This window comes from Chelon labrosus (genome assembly GCF_963514085.1).
Source record: "Chelon labrosus genome assembly, chromosome: 15".
Lineage (NCBI taxonomy): Eukaryota > Metazoa > Chordata > Actinopteri > Mugiliformes > Mugilidae > Chelon > Chelon labrosus.
In genome coordinates, this window is record NC_140348.1 from 29,021,070 (window position 1) to 29,042,326 (window position 21,257).

At 53.1% G+C, this 21,257-nt stretch overlaps 2 protein-coding genes across 2 annotated transcripts in view; both read left to right on the plus strand.

The window, feature by feature from the left end:
- Window positions 1-7,619, plus strand: part of ncoa4 (nuclear receptor coactivator 4) — a 14,960-nt gene extending 7,341 nt beyond the window's left edge. The window contains exons 2-11 of the mRNA XM_084561834.1: window positions 1,093-1,225; window positions 1,932-2,072; window positions 2,163-2,251; window positions 5,144-5,252; window positions 5,331-5,405; window positions 5,494-5,619; window positions 5,705-6,373; window positions 6,451-6,729; window positions 6,850-6,942; window positions 7,034-7,619. Coding sequence (XP_084417960.1) covers window positions 1,093-1,225; window positions 1,932-2,072; window positions 2,163-2,251; window positions 5,144-5,252; window positions 5,331-5,405; window positions 5,494-5,619; window positions 5,705-6,373; window positions 6,451-6,729; window positions 6,850-6,942; window positions 7,034-7,039 — 1,720 coding nt within the window. The 3' untranslated portion in view covers window positions 7,040-7,619. The remainder of the gene's footprint in view (window positions 1-1,092; window positions 1,226-1,931; window positions 2,073-2,162; window positions 2,252-5,143; window positions 5,253-5,330; window positions 5,406-5,493; window positions 5,620-5,704; window positions 6,374-6,450; window positions 6,730-6,849; window positions 6,943-7,033) is intronic.
- A 6,610-nt stretch (window positions 7,620-14,229) lies between these two features.
- LOC311500292 (uncharacterized protein) lies at window positions 14,230-19,321 on the plus strand (the record flags this gene model as incomplete). Its single annotated transcript, XM_084561597.1, has 3 exons — window positions 14,230-14,294; window positions 16,559-18,929; window positions 18,982-19,321. 2 exons carry the CDS (start codon window positions 14,230-14,232, stop codon window positions 18,030-18,032), a joined length of 1,539 nt encoding a protein of 512 aa, XP_084417723.1. The 3' UTR covers window positions 18,033-18,929; window positions 18,982-19,321.
- Window positions 19,322-21,257: the final 1,936 nt, after the last annotated feature.

Genomic DNA, 21,257 nt, shown 5'->3' on the forward strand with positions numbered 1-21,257 from the left:
CAGTGTCTTCTGTGTGATTTTGGTACTAAATTCATCCCACAACCCAGACTGGACCCTAACCCAGACTGGATCCTAACCCAGACTGGATCCTAACCCAGACTGGATCCTAACCCAGACTAGACCCTAACCCAGACTGGATCCTAACCCAGACTGGACCCTAACCCAGACTGGATCCTAACCCAGACTAGACCCTAACCCAGACTGGATCCTAACCCTAACCCAGACTGGATCCTAACCCTAACCCAGACTGGATCCTAACCCTAACCCAGACTGGACCCTAACCCAGACTGGACCCTAACCCTAACCCAGACTGGATCCTAACCCTAACCCAGACTGGACCCTAACCCAGACTGGATCCTAACCGTAACCCTGGATCCTCTGTGGTCCCAGTTCTGGCAAACAGGTCTTATGTTTGACGTCCCTGAAGGTTAACTCTGCTCCACCAGTTACTAACAACGTTTACATCATGGAGTCACACTATATTAATGCTAATGTAGCTAACTAGTTTACACCACAACGACTCATTTAGTACCTTAGTTAAGCGTCGTCATGACAACTGTCAAGTTGTTATACACTGCCTGGCCAGAAAAATAAATTCCATCCAGTGTTTCATTCATTTTCCACCAAGATCTTGTATTGATGATGGAGAGTCTGACCACTGCACAAAGCCTTCTCCAGCACATCCCAAAGATTCTCAGTGGGGTTCAGGTCTGGACTCTGTGGTGGCCAATCCATGTGTGGACATGATGTCTCATGCTCCCTGAACCACTCTTTCACAATCTGAGCCCCATGAATCCTGGCATTGTCATCTTGGAATATGATCCATTGATGGAATAACCTGGTCATTCAGTATATTCAGGTAGTCAGCTGACCTCATAATGTTGCTGAACCTAGACCTGAGCAACTGCAGCAACCCCAGATCATAGCACTGCCCCATAGCACAGGCTTGTACAGTAGACACTAGGCATGATGGGTGCATCACTTCATCTGCCTCTCTTCTTACCCTGATGCTTCTCCACTATCTGCCTTGGACAGTTCTTAACCCAGTTTTAGTACGGACTATGATTCTGACACTTCCTGTTTCCTGTCCAGCATGGCGTCTGCTGAGGCGGCGGCGGCGGCGGCGAGCGGTCTGAAGCAGTGTCAGCAGGCTCAGGATCAGCTGGAGGATGCCATCAGCGGCGTGATGAGGGCGGAGCAACAGCTGAGGGAGAACGCCAGAGAGGTAGGACCTTCATCATCTTCATCATCATCACGTGTCTGTGCCCGTGACCTGAGAGCAGGTGTGATGTCAAACATGAACCAGGAAGTAGTTGAGTCTAATCAGCTGATCCAGGATCAGTCCTCTGTGTCTGACTCTGCCCAATCAGAGACCAGCATCACACACTCACCTCTGACTCACAACAACAACAACACCTGGACGCTTTGTCTCACCTGACTCACAGCTGTGTGTGTGTGTGTGTGTGTGTGTGTGTGTGTGTGTGTGTGTGTGTGTGTGTGTGTGTGTGTGTGTGTGTGTGTGTGTGTGTGTGTGTGTGTGTGTGTGTGTGTGTGTGTGTGTGTGTGTGTGTGTGTGTGTGTGTGTGGAGGAGGAGGAGGAGGAGGAGGAGGAGGAGGAGGAGGAGGAGCTGGGCGAGTGAGGATATAAAAGAGAGGCAGAGAGAGAGGTGAGCAGTTTCTCCTCCAGAGCTGCAGGTAACGATGGTCTGGTGTTAGAGCTGAGGATCAGTGTCAGGTTCACTGCTCAGGTGAAGAAGAACAAGTCAGCAGGTGATTGGTCAGCTGTTAGTATCTGTGCTGCTCTAAGGTCACCTGACCTGATATCAACCAATGAGGCTTCAGACAGAAGGTTAACTTCCTGTGTTGACTGCGAACATGTGACCCATCATGTGATGTCAGACAGTGTGTAAATCAACACCTGATCCCTACAGGTGCGCCTGGAGCTGCAGAGCTGTGTGAGTCGCCAGCAGGAGGCGCTGCGCTGCAGAGAGGTGTGGCTTCTGGGACAGATCGAACTCCTGGAACAAGTCAAGACTGAGACGCTGCAGCAGCAGCTGCTCCAGCTGCACCGGGTAACTTACAGTATAAAGTATAAAGTGTATGAACGTGTCGATGGTCACTCAGCCCAGATGTTGACTCGTTTACCTGTCGGTCCTCTGCAGCTCAGAGGACAGTTTGACGTGATTGAACATCAGCTGCAGAACTGCAACAGCAACGACCTGAACAACCAGCTGAAGAGCTGCATGGAGAAGTGAGTTTACTGAGGAGACGATGGGGCGGGGGGGGGGGGGGGGGGCGTCTGTTGACGGGGGGACGTCTGTAGACGAGGGAGCGTCTGTTGACGGGGGGGGGGCGTCTGTTGACGGGGGGGCGTCTGTAGACGAGGGGACGACTGTAGACGAGGGGACGACTGTAGATGAGGGGGTGTAAACAAGGGAGCATCTGTTGACGAGGGGACGTCTGTAGATGAGGGGGTGTAAACAAGGGAGCATCTGTTGACGGGGGGACGTCTGTTGACGGGGGGACGTCTGTAGACGAGGGGGTGTAAACAAGGGAGCATCTGTTGACGAGGGGACGTCTGTAGACGAGGGGACGTCTGTAGATGAGGGGGTGTAAACAAGGGAGCATCTGTTGACGGGGGGACGTCTGTTGACGGGGGGACGTCTGTAGATGAGGGGACGACTGTTGACGAGGGGACGTCTGTTGACGGGGGGGGTGTAGACGAGGGGACGACTGTTGACGAGGGGACGACTGTTGACGAGGGGACGTCTGTAGATGAGGGGGTGTAAACAAGGGAGCATCTGTTGACGGGGGGACGTCTGTTGACGGGGGGACGTCTGTAGACGAGGGGACGACTGTTGACGAGGGGACGTCTGTTGACGGGGGGGGTGTAGACGAGGGGACGACTGTTGACGAGGGGACGTCTGTTGACGAGGGGACGACTGTTGACGGGGGGACGACTGTTGACGAGGGGACGTCTGTAGATGAGGGGGTGTAAACAAGGGAGCATCTGTTGACGGGGGGACGTCTGTTGACGGGGGGACGTCTGTAGACGAGGGGACGACTGTTGACGAGGGGACGTCTGTTGACGGGGGGGGTGTAGACGAGGGGACGACTGTTGACGAGGGGACGACTGTTGACGAGGGGACGTCTGTTGACGAGGGGACGTCTGTTGACGGGGGGACGACTGTTGACGGGGGGACGACTGTTGACGGGGGGACGACTGTTGACGAGGGGGTGTAAACGAGGGGACGACTGTTGACGAGGGGACGACTGTTGACGAGGGGGCGTCTGTAGACGAGGGGACGACTGTTGACGAGGGGACGTCTGTAGACGAGGGGACGACTGTTGACGAGGGGACGTCTGTTGACGGGGGGGGTGTAGACGAGGGGACGACTGTTGACGAGGGGACGTCTGTAGACGGGGGGACGTGTGTTGACGGGGGGACGACTGTTGACGGGGGGACGTCTGTTGACGGGGGGACGACTGTTGACGAGGGGACGTCTGTTGACGGGGGGACGTGTGTTGACGGGGGGACGTCTGTTGACGAGGGAGTGTAAACGAGGGGACGTCTGTTGACGAGGGGACGACTGTTGACGAGGGGACGACTGTTGACGAGGGGGCGTCTGTAGACGAGGGGACATCTGTTGACGAGGGGACGTCTGTTGACGAGGGGGCGTCTGTTGACGAGGGGACGACTGTTGACGAGGGGGACGTCTGTTGACGAGGGGACGACTGTTGACAGGGGGACGTCTGTTGACAGGGGGACGTGTGTTGACGGGGGGACGTGTGTTGACGGGGGGACGTCTGTTGACGAGGGGACGACTGTTGACGAGGGGGCGTCTGTAGACGAGGGGACGACTGTTGACGAGGGGACGTCTGTTGACGAGGGGGCGTCTGTTGACGAGGGGGCGTCTGTAGACGAGGGGACGTCTGTTGACGAGGGGGCGTCTGTAGACGAGGGGACGACTGTTGACGAGGGGACGACTGTTGACAGGGGGACGTCTGTTGACGAGGGGACGTCTGTTGACGGGGGGACGTGTGTTGACGGGGGGACGTCTGTTGACGAGGGGGTGTAAACGAGGGGACGTCTGTTGACGAGGGGACGTCTGTTGACGAGGGGACGACTGTTGACGAGGGGACGTCTGTTGACGAGGGGACGACTGTTGACAGGGGGACGTCTGTTGACGAGGGGACGTCTGTTGACGGGGGGACGTGTGTTGACGGGGGGACGTGTGTTGACGGGGGGGCGTCTGTAGACAAGGGGGTGTAAACAAGGGAGCATCTGTTGACGGGGGGACGTCTGTAGACGAGGGGACGACTGTTGACGAGGGGACGTCTGTTGACGGGGGGGGTGTAGACGAGGGGACGACTGTTGACGAGGGGACGTCTGTAGACGGGGGGACGTGTGTTGACGGGGGGACGACTGTTGACGGGGGGACGACTGTTGACGAGGGGACGTCTGTTGACGGGGGGACGTGTGTTGACGGGGGGACGACTGTTGACGGGGGGACGTCTGTTGACGAGGGGGTGTAAACGAGGGGACGTCTGTTGACGAGGGGGCGTCTGTTGACGAGGGGGCGTCTGTTGACGAGGGGACGTCTGTTGACGAGGGGACGACTGTTGACGAGGGGACGTCTGTTGACGAGGGGACGTCTGTTGACGAGGGGACGACTGTTGACAGGGGGACGTCTGTTGACGAGGGGACGTCTGTTGACTGGGGGACGTCTGTTGACGGGGGGACGTCTGTTGACGGGGGGACGTCTGTTGACGAGGGGGTGTAAACGAGGGGACGTCTGTTGACGGGGGGACGTCTGTTGACGAGGGGGTGTAAACGAGGGGACGTCTGTTGACGAGGGGACGACTGTTGATGAGGGGACGTCTGTTGACGAGGGGGTGTAAACGAGGGAGAGTCTGTAGACGAGGGGACGACTGTAGACGAGGGGGTGTAAACGAGGGGACGTCTGTTGACGAGGGGACGTCTGTTGACGAGGGGGTGTAAACGAGGGAGAGTCTGTTGACGAGGGGACTTCTGTTGACGAGGGGACGACTGTTGACGGGGGGACGTCTGTTGACGAGGGGGTGTAAACGAGGGAGAGTCTGTAAACGAGGGGACGTCTGTTTTGTCCTCCCGTGTGTCCAGGCTGTCTTCTCTGAGTCTGACTCCGGAGGAAACCCCTGAGATGAGTTTCCATGCCGACGCTCGTTCTCTGAGACAGGCCATCACCTCGTTTGGCAGCGTCGGCGTTCAGGTGAGCTCCACCGTCTCACCAGGTGAGATCAGTGAGTCACTCTGACCGGTGCTGACCAGCTGTTTACTGTCCTTACAGCTGATGGAGGGCGTGTCCTCCCAGAGCCCTGTCCACCAGAGAGCACAGGTGAAGAGCTGTCCGGTCAAGAACCAGGTGAGTCATAAACACCTCTTTGTAGTCCAGTTCTGGGTTCACATCCTGGTTCTGTCCTGTGGGTCTCAGTGATTCTTTGTCTCCGCAGAAGATGGACGTGTCCTCTCTGGGGGACTGGCTGCTGGGCCCCAGTCCAGCCAATAGCGGCTCTGCTCTGGGCTACCAGTCCAGTAAGAACCCCCAGGACTGGCTACTGGCCCACCAGGAGACCAAGGTGAGGAAGGACCAGGTGTCCCAGTGTTAGACCAGTTCTGGTGGAGCTGATGTTGACATGTTGTACCTCCCTGTGTGTCCGTCAGACTTCCTGTCCCGTCCTGGCCCAGATGGACTTCCTCCAGGCCTGGGGTCAGCTCAGGGACCTGGAGGCGTGGCTCCTCCAGGCGCCGGGGGGCCGGGAGAGGACCGACAGCAGCAGCTCTTCCTTTTCCATCGAGAAAATTGACGAGTCCGAGTTCACCTCCGGCCTGGAGGAGGAAGAGGAGGAGGAGGAGGAGGAGGAGGAGCTGAGCGACTGGCTCCTCACCCCGTCCACTGTTGCCATGGAGACCATGACAGATGCTCAGCGGTGGAGGCAGGTGCTGAAGCCGTTCGAGTCCACCTGGTTGTCCAGCGAGTGGCTGTCCGAGTCGAGCCGCCCGGCTGCCGACTGCTCCTCCTGCCGTCAGAGCGTCCGGGCGCTGGAGATCGAGAACCTGGGCCAGCTTAAGTGCCTGAAAACTCCGCCCCCCTCAGGCCCTGCCTCCCCTGGCCCGGCGGCGGCTCTGGAGGCGTGGCTGCAGCAGGCGGTGCCGGTGCCACAGACCTGCAAAGCCAACGAGCTCTGCTCCACCTACTCCCACTGCGTCTGTGAAGAGAACTGTGGTAAGGAGGCGCTGAGTCGCTGGCTCCTCCTCCAGGACGGACGGGACAAGAACGGAGTCGCCAAGAAAGCCAAGACCGGACCGTTCCTCAGGGACCAGGACCAGAAGGTAACAACCACCTGAACCAGCAGAACCACCAGGACCTTTATCTGTTGATCATCACTAACAAACCTACTCCTCCTCAGGTTCAGGCCATCCTGGAGGCCTGGCTCCACCCCAGCACCACCACCTCCTCCACCTCCTCCTCCTCCTCGTCTTCCTCTCTGTCCGGCTGGGTAGCTCCTGATGAGGAGAAGGGCAGCAGAGAGGACTGGAACTTCTCCTTCTCCTCCTCTTCTCCTTTCCAGCGTCCTCTAGAACCAGACATGTGGGTTCTCCAAGAGAAGAGACCTCCTGGTCCTCCTGGTCCTGGTCCAGCTGAAGAGGAGGACAAGTGGCTGCTGAAGAAGAGGAGTCAGGCTCAGGTACAGAGACACCAGCAGAGGATGACATCCTGTTGACTTCCCGTTTCCTCTTTACTGGCTTCTTCCTGTTTACTACCATTTTACCAACCGTTTCCTGTTTACTTCCTGTTTCCTGTCCAGGAGCGCTTGGCGCTGCCCACAGTGTGTGACCTGTTCTCCTGTATGAAGGTGGGCGGAGACAAAGACAAATGGCTTCACAGGACTCCTGTACAGGTGAGAGCAGAGATGTCCACTCTGAGCTGTTTACTTCCTGTTTACTTCCTGTTTACTTCCTGTTTACTGACTTGTTCATTGTTTCCTCCAGATGTGACAGTAATGAAGTCGTTGGCTCCTCCTCTTTTTGCTGATCACATGCTCAACAATCATCTAACCGTCTTTGCTGCCTGCTCCTTCTTCCTGTGACATCATCACTCTGAACCACTTCTGTCGACCAATCAGGATCCAGAACAGACCAATTGGAACACTTTGGAAGTGATTCTGACTAATCTGAACCAGGAAGTTAAAATGTGTTCAGCATCTAACGATCAATAATCAGTAACCAATGAATGAACGTGGTGATGTTTAGGGGGCGAGGCTACATATATAAGTAGGTGTGGTTATATATAAGTGGGCGGGGCTAATGTTAAACATAGTTATTTTAATGGATCTTATTGTAAGTTTTATCTGATTTTGTTTCTTTTCTTCTGACACACTGCCAGTGCCTCAGAGATCCACTTCCTGTCCAGACCACAGGTTTCCCAGAATGCCTTGTTCCTGGCAGCCTGTGGTCTGACTCTGAGGTCGGCAGTGATTGGTGCTTTTTACTAGAGCTCTGCTGTGGCGATGCTTTATGATGTCATCAGTTCTTCTGCTGTGATTCTCTACAGTAATAAAACACTCTGACATCATCACTGGGTCTGTGGCGTCATCACTGGGTCTGTGGCGTCATCACTGGGTCTGTGACGTCATCACTGGGTCTATGGCGTCATCACTGGGTCTATGGCGTCCAGATGAAGGTCACATAAACAGCAGATATATGCCAACATGCTAGCTACATGCTAACTACTTAGCTAAGATGCTTGCTAGCCTACAGAGCTGCTCCTCCACATGTCAGGTGACCAATCAGCTGGTTCTGTGTTTAAAGGATAAAGGATTTTAAATGTTGACGGAGGCATCTTCATAAAAAAAAAAAAAAGTAGAAATATCTTCTCGTGTGATCGTTTGACTTCGTCTCCAGTTTGAGCAGCGGGAAGTTTTCACTGAAAGAACAGAAGAACAGAATTTTACAAAATACCAGGAAGTAACAGATCAGCTGATGTTTACTGGAACCAGATGGACCAGATGAACCTGATGCACCAGTAGGGGGACGTCCTCAGACCTGTTAGGGTTTATAGTTAAATGGCGTTCCTCAGTCACATGACCAGAGGCTGGAGGCGTTCCTCAGTCATGGACCAGAGGCTGGAGGCGTTCCTCAGTCACATGACCAGAGGCTGGAGGCGTTCCTCAGTCATGGACCAGAGGCTGGAGGCGTTCCTCAGTCACATGACCAGAGGCTGGAGGCGTTCCTCAGTCACAGGACCAGAGGCTGGAGGCGTTCCTCAGTCACAGGACCAGAGGCTGGAGGCGTTCCTCAGTCACATGACCAGAGGCTGGAGGCGTTCCTCAGTCATGGACCAGAGGCTGGAGGCGTTCCTCAGTCACATGACCAGAGGCTGGAGGCGTTCCTCAGTCGTGGACCAGAGGCTGGAGGCATTCCTCAGTCACATGACCAGAGGCTGGAGGCGTTCCTCAGTCATGGACCAGAGGCTGGAGGCGTTCCTCAGTCGTGGACCAGAGGCTGGAGGCGTTCCTCAGTCGTGGACCAGAGGCTGGAGGCGTTCCTCAGTCACTTGACCAGAGGCTGGAGGCGTTCCTCAGTCACAGGACCAGAGGCTGGAGGCGTTCCTCAGTCATTGACCAGAGGCTGGAGGCGTTCCTCAGTCACATGACCAGAGGCTGGAGGCGTTCCTCAGTCATGGACCAGAGGCTGGAGGCGTTCCTCAGTCACATGACCAGAGGCTGGAGGCGTTCCTCAGTCACGGACCAGAGGCTGGAGGCGTTCCTCAGTCACATGACCAGAGGCTGGAGGCGTTCCTCAGTCACGGACCAGAGGCTGGAGGCGTTCCTCAGTCACAGGACCAGAGGCTGGAGGCGTTCCTCAGTCACAGGACCAGAGGCTGGAGGCGTTCCTCAGTCACATGACCAGAGGCTGGAGGCGTTCCTCAGTCATGGACCAGAGGCTGGAGGCGTTCCTCAGTCATGGACCAGAGGCTGGAGGCGTTCCTCAGTCATTGACCAGAGGCTGGAGGCGTTCCTCAGTCACATGACCATGTGCTGGAGGCGTTCCTCAGTCATGGACCAGAGGCTGGAGGCATTCCTCAGTCATTGACCAGAGGCTGGAGGCGTTCCTCAGTCATGGACCAGAGGCTGGAGGCGTTCCTCAGTCGTGGACCAGAGGCTGGAGGCATTCCTCAGTCATTGACCAGAGGCTGGAGGCGTTCCTCAGTCATTGACCAGAGGCTGGAGGCGTTCCTCAGTCATGGACCAGAGGCTGGAGGCGTTCCTCAGTCATGGACCAGAGGCTGGAGGCATTCCTCAGTCATGGACCAGAGGCTGGAGGCGTTCCTCAGTCGTGGACCAGAGGCTGGAGGCGTTCCTCAGTCATTGACCAGAGGCTGGAGGCGTTCCTCAGTCATGGACCAGAGGCTGGAGGCGTTCCTCAGTCATGGACCAGAGGCTGGAGGCGTTCCTCAGTCATGGACCAGAGGCTGGAGGCGTTCCTCAGTCGTGGACCAGAGGCTGGAGGCATTCCTCAGTCATTGACCAGAGGCTGGAGGCGTTCCTCAGTCATGGACCAGAGGCTGGAGGCGTTCCTCAGTCACATGACCAGAGGCTGGAGGCGTTCCTCAGTCATGGACCAGAGGCTGGAGGCATTCCTCAGTCATTGACCAGAGGCTGGAGGCGTTCCTCAGTCATGGACCAGAGGCTGGAGGCGTTCCTCAGTCGTGGACCAGAGGCTGGAGGCATTCCTCAGTCATTGACCAGAGGCTGGAGGCGTTCCTCAGTCATTGACCAGAGGCTGGAGGCGTTCCTCAGTCATGGACCAGAGGCTGGAGGCGTTCCTCAGTCATGGACCAGAGGCTGGAGGCATTCCTCAGTCACATGACCAGAGGCTGGAGGCGTTCCTCAGTCGTGGACCAGAGGCTGGAGGCGTTCCTCAGTCGTGGACCAGAGGCTGGAGGCGTTCCTCAGTCACATGACCAGAGGCTGGAGGCGTTCCTCAGTCACATGACAAGAGGCTGGAGGCGTTCCTCAGTCACAGGACCAGAGGCTGGAGGCGTTCCTCAGTCACAGGACCAGAGGCTGGAGGCGTTCCTCAGTCACATGACCAGAGGCTGGAGGCGTTCCTCAGTCACATGACCAGAGGCTGGAGGCGTTCCTCAGTCATTGACCAGAGGCTGGAGGCGTTCCTCAGTCACATGACCAGAGGCTGGAGGCGTTCCTCAGTCACATGACCAGAGGCTGGAGGCGTTCCTCAGTCACAGGACCAGAGGCTGGAGGCGTTCCTCAGTCACATGACCGGAGGCGTTCCTCAGTCACATGACCAGAGGCTGGAGGCGTTCCTCAGTCACATGACCAGAGGCTGGAGGCGTTCCTCAGTCATTGACCAGAGGCTGGAGGCGTTCCTCAGTCACTGACCAGAGGCTGGAGGCGTTCCTCAGTCGTGGACCAGAGGCTGGAGGCGTTCCTCAGTCACATGACCAGAGGCTGGAGGCGTTCCTCAGTCGTGGACCAGAGGCTGGAGGCGTTCCTCAGTCGTGGACCAGAGGCTGGAGGCGTTCCTCAGTCACATGACCAGAGGCTGGAGGCGTTCCTCAGTCGTGGACCAGAGGCTGGAGGCGTTCCTCAGTCATGGACCAGAGGCTGGAGGCGTTCCTCAGTCGTGGACCAGAGGCTGGAGGCGTTCCTCAGTCACTTGACCAGAGGCTGGAGGCGTTCCTCAGTCACAGGACCAGAGGCTGGAGGCGTTCCTCAGTCATTGACCAGAGGCTGGAGGCGTTCCTCAGTCACATGACCAGAGGCTGGAGGCGTTCCTCAGTCATGGACCAGAGGCTGGAGGCGTTCCTCAGTCACATGACCAGAGGCTGGAGGCGTTCCTCAGTCATGGACCAGAGGCTGGAGGCGTTCCTCAGTCACATGACTAGAGGCTGGAGGCGTTCCTCAGTCACAGGACCAGAGGCTGGAGGCGTTCCTCAGTCATTGACCAGAGGCTGGAGGCGTTCCTCAGTCACATGACCAGAGGCTGGAGGCGTTCCTCAGTCACATGACCAGAGGCTGGAGGCGTTCCTCAGTCACATGACCAGAGGCTGGAGGCGTTCCTCAGTCATGGACCAGAGGCTGGAGGCGTTCCTCAGTCACATGACCAGAGGCTGGAGGCGTTCCTCAGTCACATGACCAGAGGCTGGAGGCGTTCCTCAGTCATTGACCAGAGGCTGGAGGCGTTCCTCAGTCACATGACCAGAGGCTGGAGGCGTTCCTCAGTCACATGACCAGAGGCTGGAGGCGTTCCTCAGTCACAGGACCAGAGGCTGGAGGCGTTCCTCAGTCACATGACCGGAGGCGTTCCTCAGTCACATGACCAGAGGCTGGAGGCGTTCCTCAGTCACATGACCAGAGGCTGGAGGCGTTCCTCAGTCATTGACCAGAGGCTGGAGGCGTTCCTCAGTCACTGACCAGAGGCTGGAGGCGTTCCTCAGTCGTGGACCAGAGGCTGGAGGCGTTCCTCAGTCACATGACCAGAGGCTGGAGGCGTTCCTCAGTCGTGGACCAGAGGCTGGAGGCGTTCCTCAGTCGTGGACCAGAGGCTGGAGGCGTTCCTCAGTCACATGACCAGAGGCTGGAGGCGTTCCTCAGTCGTGGACCAGAGGCTGGAGGCGTTCCTCAGTCATGGACCAGAGGCTGGAGGCGTTCCTCAGTCGTGGACCAGAGGCTGGAGGCGTTCCTCAGTCACTTGACCAGAGGCTGGAGGCGTTCCTCAGTCACAGGACCAGAGGCTGGAGGCGTTCCTCAGTCATTGACCAGAGGCTGGAGGCGTTCCTCAGTCACATGACCAGAGGCTGGAGGCGTTCCTCAGTCATGGACCAGAGGCTGGAGGCGTTCCTCAGTCACATGACCAGAGGCTGGAGGCGTTCCTCAGTCATGGACCAGAGGCTGGAGGCGTTCCTCAGTCACATGACTAGAGGCTGGAGGCGTTCCTCAGTCACAGGACCAGAGGCTGGAGGCGTTCCTCAGTCATTGACCAGAGGCTGGAGGCGTTCCTCAGTCACATGACCAGAGGCTGGAGGCGTTCCTCAGTCACATGACCAGAGGCTGGAGGCGTTCCTCAGTCACATGACCAGAGGCTGGAGGCGTTCCTCAGTCATGGACCAGAGGCTGGAGGCGTTCCTCAGTCACAGGACCAGAGGCTGGAGGCGTTCCTCAGTCATTGACCAGAGGCTGGAGGCGTTCCTCAGTCACATGACCAGAGGCTGGAGGCGTTCCTCAGTCACATGACCAGAGGCTGGAGGCGTTCCTCAGTCACAGGACCAGAGGCTGGAGGCGTTCCTCAGTCACAGGACCAGAGGCTGGAGGCGTTCCTCAGTCACAGGACCAGAGGCTGGAGGCGTTCCTCAGTCACATGACCAGAGGCTGGAGGCGTTCCTCAGTCATGGACCAGAGGCTGGAGGCGTTCCTCAGTCATTGACCAGAGGCTGGAGGCGTTCCTCAGTCACATGACCATGTGCTGGAGGCGTTCCTCAGTCATGGACCAGAGGCTGGAGGCATTCCTCAGTCATTGACCAGAGGCTGGAGGCGTTCCTCAGTCATGGACCAGAGGCTGGAGGCGTTCCTCAGTCGTGGACCAGAGGCTGGAGGCATTCCTCAGTCACATGACCAGAGGCTGGAGGCGTTCCTCAGTCATTGACCAGAGGCTGGAGGCGTTCCTCAGTCATGGACCAGAGGCTGGAGGCGTTCCTCAGTCATGGACCAGAGGCTGGAGGCATTCCTCAGTCACATGACCAGAGGCTGGAGGCGTTCCTCAGTCGTGGACCAGAGGCTGGAGGCGTTCCTCAGTCGTGGACCAGAGGCTGGAGGCGTTCCTCAGTCACATGACAAGAGGCTGGAGGCGTTCCTCAGTCACAGGACCAGAGGCTGGAGGCGTTCCTCAGTCACAGGACCAGAGGCTGGAGGCGTTCCTCAGTCACATGACCAGAGGCTGGAGGCGTTCCTCAGTCATTGACCAGAGGCTGGAGGCGTTCCTCAGTCACATGACCAGAGGCTGGAGGCGTTCCTCAGTCACATGACCAGAGGCTGGAGGCGTTCCTCAGTCACAGGACCAGAGGCTGGAGGCGTTCCTCAGTCACATGACCAGAGGCTGGAGGCGTTCCTCAGTCATTGACCAGAGGCTGGAGGCGTTCCTCAGTCACATGACCAGAGGCTGGAGGCGTTCCTCAGTCATTGACCAGAGGCTGGAGGCGTTCCTCAGTCACATGACCAGAGGCTGGAGGCGTTCCTCAGTCACATGACCAGAGGCTGGAGGCGTTCCTCAGTCGTGGACCAGAGGCTGGAGGCGTTCCTCAGTCACATGACCAGAGGCTGGAGGCGTTCCTCAGTCGTGGACCAGAGGCTGGAGGCGTTCCTCAGTCACAGGACCAGAGGCTGGAGGCGTTCCTCAGTCACATGACCAGAGGCTGGAGGCGTTCCTCAGTCACATGACCAGAGGCTGGAGGCGTTCCTCAGTCACATGACCAGAGGCCGGAGGCGTTCCTCAGTCGTGGACCAGTTGCTGGAGGCATTCCTCAGTCACAGGACCAGAGGCTGGAGGCGTTCCTCAGTCACAGGACCAGAGGCTGGAGGCGTTCCTCAGTCACATGACCAGAGGCTGGAGGCGTTCCTCAGTCGTGGACCAGAGGCTGGAGGCGTTCCTCAGTCACATGACCAGAGGCTGGAGGCGTTCCTCAGTCGTGGACCAGAGGCTGGAGGCGTTCCTCAGTCACATGACCAGAGGCTGGAGGCGTTCCTCAGTCACATGACCAGAGGCTGGAGGCGTTCCTCAGTCGTGGACCAGAGGCTGGAGGCGTTCCTCAGTCGTGGACCAGAGGCTGGAGGCGTTCCTCAGTCGTGGACCAGAGGCTGGAGGCGTTCCTCAGTCACATGACCAGAGGCTGGAGGCGTTCCTCAGTCGTGGACCAGAGGCTGGAGGCGTTCCTCAGTCACAGGACCAGAGGCTGGAGGCGTTCCTCAGTCACAGGACCAGAGGCTGGAGGCGTTCCTCAGTCACAGGACCAGAGGCTGGAGGCGTTCCTCAGTCGTGGACCAGAGGCTGGAGGCGTTCCTCAGTCGTGGACCAGAGGCTGGAGGCATTCCTCAGTCACATGACCTTTAACAGAGGAAGAGAAGAAATGAAGCTGTGTTGTGTTAACGTTGTGTCACACATTATAAACCATGTTCATTGATGAGGCCACGCCCCCCCACCAGGACAACACCAATAGGGGGACGTCCTCAGACCTGTTAGGGTTTATAGTTAAATGGCGAAAGGTCTTTTATTTTATTTTCCACTGCGCTGCTGAGTAATCTGATTACACCTGTCCAGATGTGAAGTCCTGGTTCTCACGGTGACCCTGTAGAGGAGGACAGGTAGATGATGTTACCGTCTCCATGGTAACATTCACCCGACTCAGTCAGACTCCAGTTTGACCTTTAGTTACCTCTGTGATTACTGCAGGGGTCTACCAGGCACAGGAGCAGGGGCTGGTTTCAGGTAATGGATCAGCTGAGAAGTCATGTGACTCAGACTCACCTGCTTCCTGTTTACCTGCAGCTGTCAGTCAAACCATTCAGGTCTGAGCGATGATCCCCTCGTGTGTCGCGACGATTTAAGACCCAGATATCATTTATTTTATTTCATGTTAAGCTCAGAAAAAAATGAACCACAGAAACGAAAGAGACAAAATAAAATCAGAAGCTGTGTCCAAACTGTCCAGCGTTTAGTTCATGACAGCTCATCAGTGTCGTGACCTCTGACCTCTCAGGTGAGTCAACACAGCTGTGTTTGTCCTTTGCTGGACTTTCTCTCCTCACTTCCTGTTTGTTCAGAATCAATAATAAACTCTGGCTTTAGTTTTTCTATTCTTTTTTCTCCTGTGGTTTATTTAGAGGCTCAGCTGATTCTTTTCCTTCTGCTCAAACTTTAACATGAAACCAAGACGAAAGTCAGACGAACACGTTAGATGAACATTTAGTGTTTCAGGTTCAAGCTCCAGCCAACAACAACCAGAGAAACCAGAGAACTCTGAGACTGAAGGCAGACGACGCCACCTGCTGCTCAGCCACACTCACTGCAGCTCTGACCCAAACCTGGAAAAGATTGTCCTCAGGCTAACGTGAAGCTAACGTGAAGCTAATGTGAAGCTAACATGAAGCTAACGTGAAGCTAATGTGAAATTAACATGAAGCTAACATGAAGGTAATGTGAAGCTAACATGAAGCTAACGTGAAGCTAACATGAAGCTAACGTGAAGCTAATGTGAAGCTAACATGAAGCTAACATGAAGGTGATGTGAAGCTAACATGAAGCTAACGTGAAGCTAACATGAAGCTAACGTGAAGCTAACGTGAAGCTAATGTGAAGCTAACATGAAGCTAACATGAAGCTAATGTGAAGCTAACATGAAGCTAACATGAAGCTAATGTGAAGCTAACATGAAGCTAACATGAAGGCAACTTGAAGCTAACATGAAGCTAATGTGAAGCTAACATGAAGCTAACATGAAGCTAATGTGAAATTAACATGAAGCTAACATGAAGGTAATGTGAAGCTAACATGAAGCTAACGTGAAGCTAACATGAAGCTAACGTGAAGCTAACGTGAAGCTAATGTGAAGCTAACATGAAGCTAACGTGAAGCTAATGTGAAATTAACATGAAGCTAACATGAAGCTAACGTGAAGCTAACATGAAGCTAACGTGAAGCTAACATGAAGCTAACGTGAAGCTAACGTGAAGCTAATGTGAAGCTAACATGAAGCTAACATGAAGGTGATGTGAAGCTAACATGAAGCTAACGTGAAGCTAACATGAAGCTAACGTGAAGCTAACGTGAAGCTAATGTGAAGCTAACATGAAGCTAACATGAAGCTAATGTGAAGCTAACATGAAGCTAACGTGAAGCTAATGTGAAGCTAACATGAAGCTAACATGAAGGTAATGTGAAGCTAACATGAAGCTAATGTGAAGCTAACATGAAGCTAACATGAAGGCAACTTGAAGCTAACATGAAGCTAATGTGAAGCTAACATGAAGCTAACATGAAGGTAATGTGAAGCTAACATGAAGCTAACGTGAAGCTAATGTGAAGCTAACATGAAGCTAACATGAAGGTAATGTGAAGCTAACATGAAGCTAACATGAAGCTAACGTGAAGCTAACATGAAGCTAACATGAAGCTAACGTGAAGCTAACGTGAAGCTAATGTGAAGCTAACGTGAAGCTAATGTGAAGCTAACATGAAGCTAACATGAAGCTAATGTGAAGCTAACATGAAGCTAACATGAAGCTAATGTGAAGCCAACATGAAGCTAACATGAAGGTAATGTGAAGATAACATGAAGCTAACGTGAAGCTAATGTGAAGCTAACATGAAGCTAACATGAAGGTAATGCGAAGATAACATGAAGCTAACGTGAAGCTAACGTGAAGCTAATGTGAAGCTAACATGAAGCTAACGTGAAGCTAATGTGAAGCCAACATGAAGCTAACATGAAGGTACACACAGACATATTGCGACGCACTTTGGGAACAGCACCCTTCGACTAGTGCGGGAATATGAGAGGACCTCGAGAAAACTTGCAGACTACTGGAACCACCTACGTTTCAACCTGAGATGCAGACAACACAGGATCGTTCCCACCAGCTTACATCTAGGCTCCACAGTGAAAGGCCACAAAGCGGAACAGATTCTCCAGAAGGCTCAAGCGCAGCTGCTCAGCGAGAGAGTGAGACAAGTTCACTTCACCATCGACGCTCTCAAATCGGAAACCAAACAGTATTTCGAAAAATTGACATCACGGCTACCTGAGGACATTCTGGAGGAAGTTTCCAAATTTGTGGAAAGAGTCCAAACTGCACAACACACAAGAGGTAAGGAACGGCAGAAACGGAAATTTCTGTCGTTACAATCACGGCACAACAGCCAACACAAACCTGAGGAACTGACATGGAGGAGAAAGGATGACCACACTACACAGCATGACAGCCAGGAGAAGTGGGTCCATAACCTGTCAGACAGAGAGCTCACTCAGCCAGAAAAAGATGTGTTAGCCAGAGGCCTGAACTTTGCCATCACACCAGACCAAATTCCAGTGGTGGACCTCATCACTGCCACGGAATCAGCGATTAAGAACAACAAACTCACCTACACAGAAGCAGAACAACTGAGACTGAAGGTAACAGCAGCCCTTGCCAGTGCTAAAACGCCACCTTCCAACATCACCACCCAGGAAAGGAAGGCGCTGGTGTCACTACAAAGAGACCAGGACATCACCATCTTGCCAGCCGACAAGGGAAGGTGCACCGTGGTGTTGAATACAACGGACTACCACACAAAGATTAACAGCCTCCTCAGCGACAAGGACACATACGAGACACTGAGGCGAGACCCAACCAACTCCTACAAAACCAAAACAATAAACTACCTACAACAGCTGGAGAAGGAGAAGGCAATCGATAGACGCCTTTACTATCGTTTGTATCCCGGGGATGCCATCCCGTGTATTTATGGACTTCCGAAAATACACAAGGAAGGAGCACCTCTCAGACCCATCGTCAGCAGCATAAACTCGGTCACATACAACATCGCTAAACACCTGGCATCCATCCTGTCTCCATTGGTGGGCAACACTCCCCACCACATTGAAAACTCCAGGGATTTCGTCCACAAAGTTAGTAACATCACACTGGGTCCAGAGGAAACCATCGTATCCTATGATGTAACCTCCCTCTTTACGTGTATCCCCACCGGGGAAGCCACTAGAGTAGTAAGGGAAAGACTACTAAAGGATGACTCCTTGGCTGGCAGGACCACCCTCACCCCAGACCAACTGTGTTTGCTACTCGATCTGTGCCTGACGACCACCTATTTCCAATTTAATGGAGGATTCTACAGGCAAAAACACGGCTGTGCAATGGGGTCACCGGTGTCACCTATTGTGGCAATCTCTACATGGAGGAGGTCGAGACCAGAGCTCTGAACTCTTTCACAGGTAACACCCCCACACACTGGTTCAGGTACGTGGACGACACTTGGGTTAAAACCAAGACGCAGGAAGTGGAATCTTTCACACAGCACATCAATGCAGTGGACAGTAACATCAAGTTCACTCGGGAGGACATCAGCAGAGGCAGTCTGGCTTTCCTGGACTGTCTGGTGCATGCGGAAGAAGACCGAAGCCCCAACATTGAAGTGTATAGAAAACCCACCCACAATGACCAGCACTTATTATTTGATTCCCACCACCCGCTGGAGCACAAACTAGGGGTCATCAGAACGCTGCAGCACTGAGCACAGACTGTACCCACAAGACTGGATGGCAAGGAGAAGGAGCAAACATTAAACGGGCACTTAAGACATGTGGATATCCCAAATGGGCCTTTGTAAAAGGCTCAAAAAGATACCCCAAAAGGGACAGAGAGGAGGAGAACAACAAAAGAAAAAACATCGTCATCCCGTACGTGTCTGGAGTGTCCGAAAAACTCAGGAGAATTTTCAGAAATCACCGTATTCCAGTTTATTTCAAACCAGGAAACACACTTAGGCAAAGACTGGTCCACCCAAAAGACAAAACACCCAGGCAGAAACAGAGTAATGTGGTGTACGCTGTTCAGTGCAGTGAGGAGTGTACAGACTTATACATTGGGGAAACCAAACAACCCATCCATAAACGCATTTACCAGCACAGGAGAGCCAGCTCATCAGGAAACGATTCAGCGGTCCACCTACACCTGAAGGACAAAGGACATTCCTTTGAAGATAACAACGTCCAAATCTTAGCCAGAGAAGACCGATGGTTTGAAAGAGGAGTAAAGGAAGCCATCTATGTCAGACTGGAAAAACCTTCACTAAACAGAGGAGGTGGACTGAGATTTAAGTTGCCATCTATTTACAGTACAGTTTTAACTTCTGTCCCCAAGAAGTTTCAGTCTCATTCACACCTTGACACTGGAGCCTCTGACGGACAAGAGTCGTTAGAGAACCATTCATAGGAAAGAGGACAGGGACAACACAGTCCCCCCCTCCACTACAGGTAAGTACCCAGTCGGTAAGGGAAATTAGCTGCACCAGTTTCTGGTTATTAGCATAACAAGCAAGTTTTTTCAGGAGGAGTTCCTATTTAAACCTCAGACTTCCCACCAGTCCACCAGAACTGAAGAAGCTACTCGGATGAGTGGTGAAACGTCTTCTGAACAAACTCTACAAGTCCAGTTGCCTTTTTTAAACCTTTTTTGGATAACATGAAGGTAATGTGAAGATAACATGAAGCTAACGTGAAGCTAATGTGAAGCTAATGTGAAGCTAACATGAAGCTAACGTGAAGCTAATGTGAAGCTAACATGAAGCTAACATGAAGCTAATGTGAAGCTAACATGAAGCTAATGTGAAGCTAACATGAAGCTAATGTGAAGCTAACATGAAGCTAACATGAAGCTAACATGAAGCTAATGTGAAGCTAACATGAAGCTAACATGAAGCTAACACTTCAGATATGTCTGTGAAGGTTCTCAGTCATCCAGGTCATGATATTTCCAAAAAAGGTTTATAAAAGGAAACTGGTCTTGAGAAGACGTTTCATCTTCTTCAGTTCTAGGGGACAAAGTTTGAGGTTTAAATAGGAACTCCTCCTGAAATTTAAACCTCAAACTTCCCACTTGTCCTTTTATAAACCTTTTTTGGAAACTTCATATAGTTTCAGATCTTCATATAATATTTGATGTTTTTCCCTTTTTTTCAATAAAAACAAATGAATCTTAAAACAGATTAAAACATATTACTGATCCACCAGCTTCGTTATGACGCTTTACGACACCTTGCAACATTTGGAGGCAGAGTCCGCCCGGCCAATCAGAAAGAGGCTGCGCAGGAGCTCAGCCAATCTCAAAGCGGAGACAGCGCGGACAGTCTGCGCCCTGCCGCCTCTGTGCCGCAGCGTCACATTCAGTCTACCTGGAGCCGCGCCGCTCTCCGCCGCTCCGTGCCGCTCCGTGCCGCTCCGCAGCAGCGCTGCTCGCCGCCAGACTGCTGCCGCGCTCCGGTTGGGATGTGACAGAGGTGCGGCAGAGAGCTGACAGATCCCCGTCCAGGACCGAACCGGGACCAGCGGAACCGTTCCGGCTCGAATCGTAAGTGTTTGTGCTGAACATGATGTGCGGGATTCGACGGTAAGACACGGAAAACGAACCGGGGGGGGGGGGCGGACATTGTGTTGATGTCCGGATGAAATGTGCCGCGAGGCGACAACGGCCCTGAGAACACCGAGGGTCCGGTACCGGGGGGAGGAGGACGGAACCGGACCGGAGAATTTACCGCTCCACAGCCCTTCATGGTCATCTTCATCATCTTCATCGTCTTCATCATCTTCATCATCATCCTCTGTAGAGTCACTGATCGATGAAAGTGATCAGGTCAAAATGTTCAACATTAATATTTCATCAGATTTAATTGGAGCTTCTGATTCTCCAATCAAATACATTTATAAATGTTTATATAAAGTATTTAAATCTATTCTATTCATTTTCCTAAACATTTCAATGGATATGAAATATATATAAATATTGATACAGGATTATTATTATTATTATTATTATTATTATTTGCCAACTTCATTAAAATAATCAGGAAGTTGCTGAAATTAGAAAGATTCAAAATAAAACTTTGTAAACACATTCTGGCCACTTCATTAGGTACACCAGGGGAAACAATGTTCTGGTATTCAGCTTTATTGTCTAATAACTGACAGAGCTGCTGATTCAAACTGTTATCATGTTGTGGTACTATTTATTTATATTTTGTTGTGTGTTGCAAACATTTTAGACCTGGTTTTAATCCTTTCATTTGGTTTATATTTTAGTTTTCTGCTGATGTAACAACAGTCTCACTCACTGATATCCATCTATGTGTTGGACTGACACTGTTCCAGTTATTGTGGCTTTGTAGTCAGAGGGCTGGACAAAATAACAGAAACACTTAGAGCTGAGGTCTGGTTTAACATCACCACATCAACATCCAACTCTACAGAAACATTTATCATTTTATTTAATATAATTTCCTTTATATGCTTTGCTCTATTGTCTTTACTCCACATTCACTCTGCTATATTTTACTTAATTTAGTTTTTAATATTTTTACGTTACTGTCACGTTTCCTGCTCTTATTCTGAAGGGCCGCCCGCCGTACTTCCGTCCTCCGCAACCATTTAATC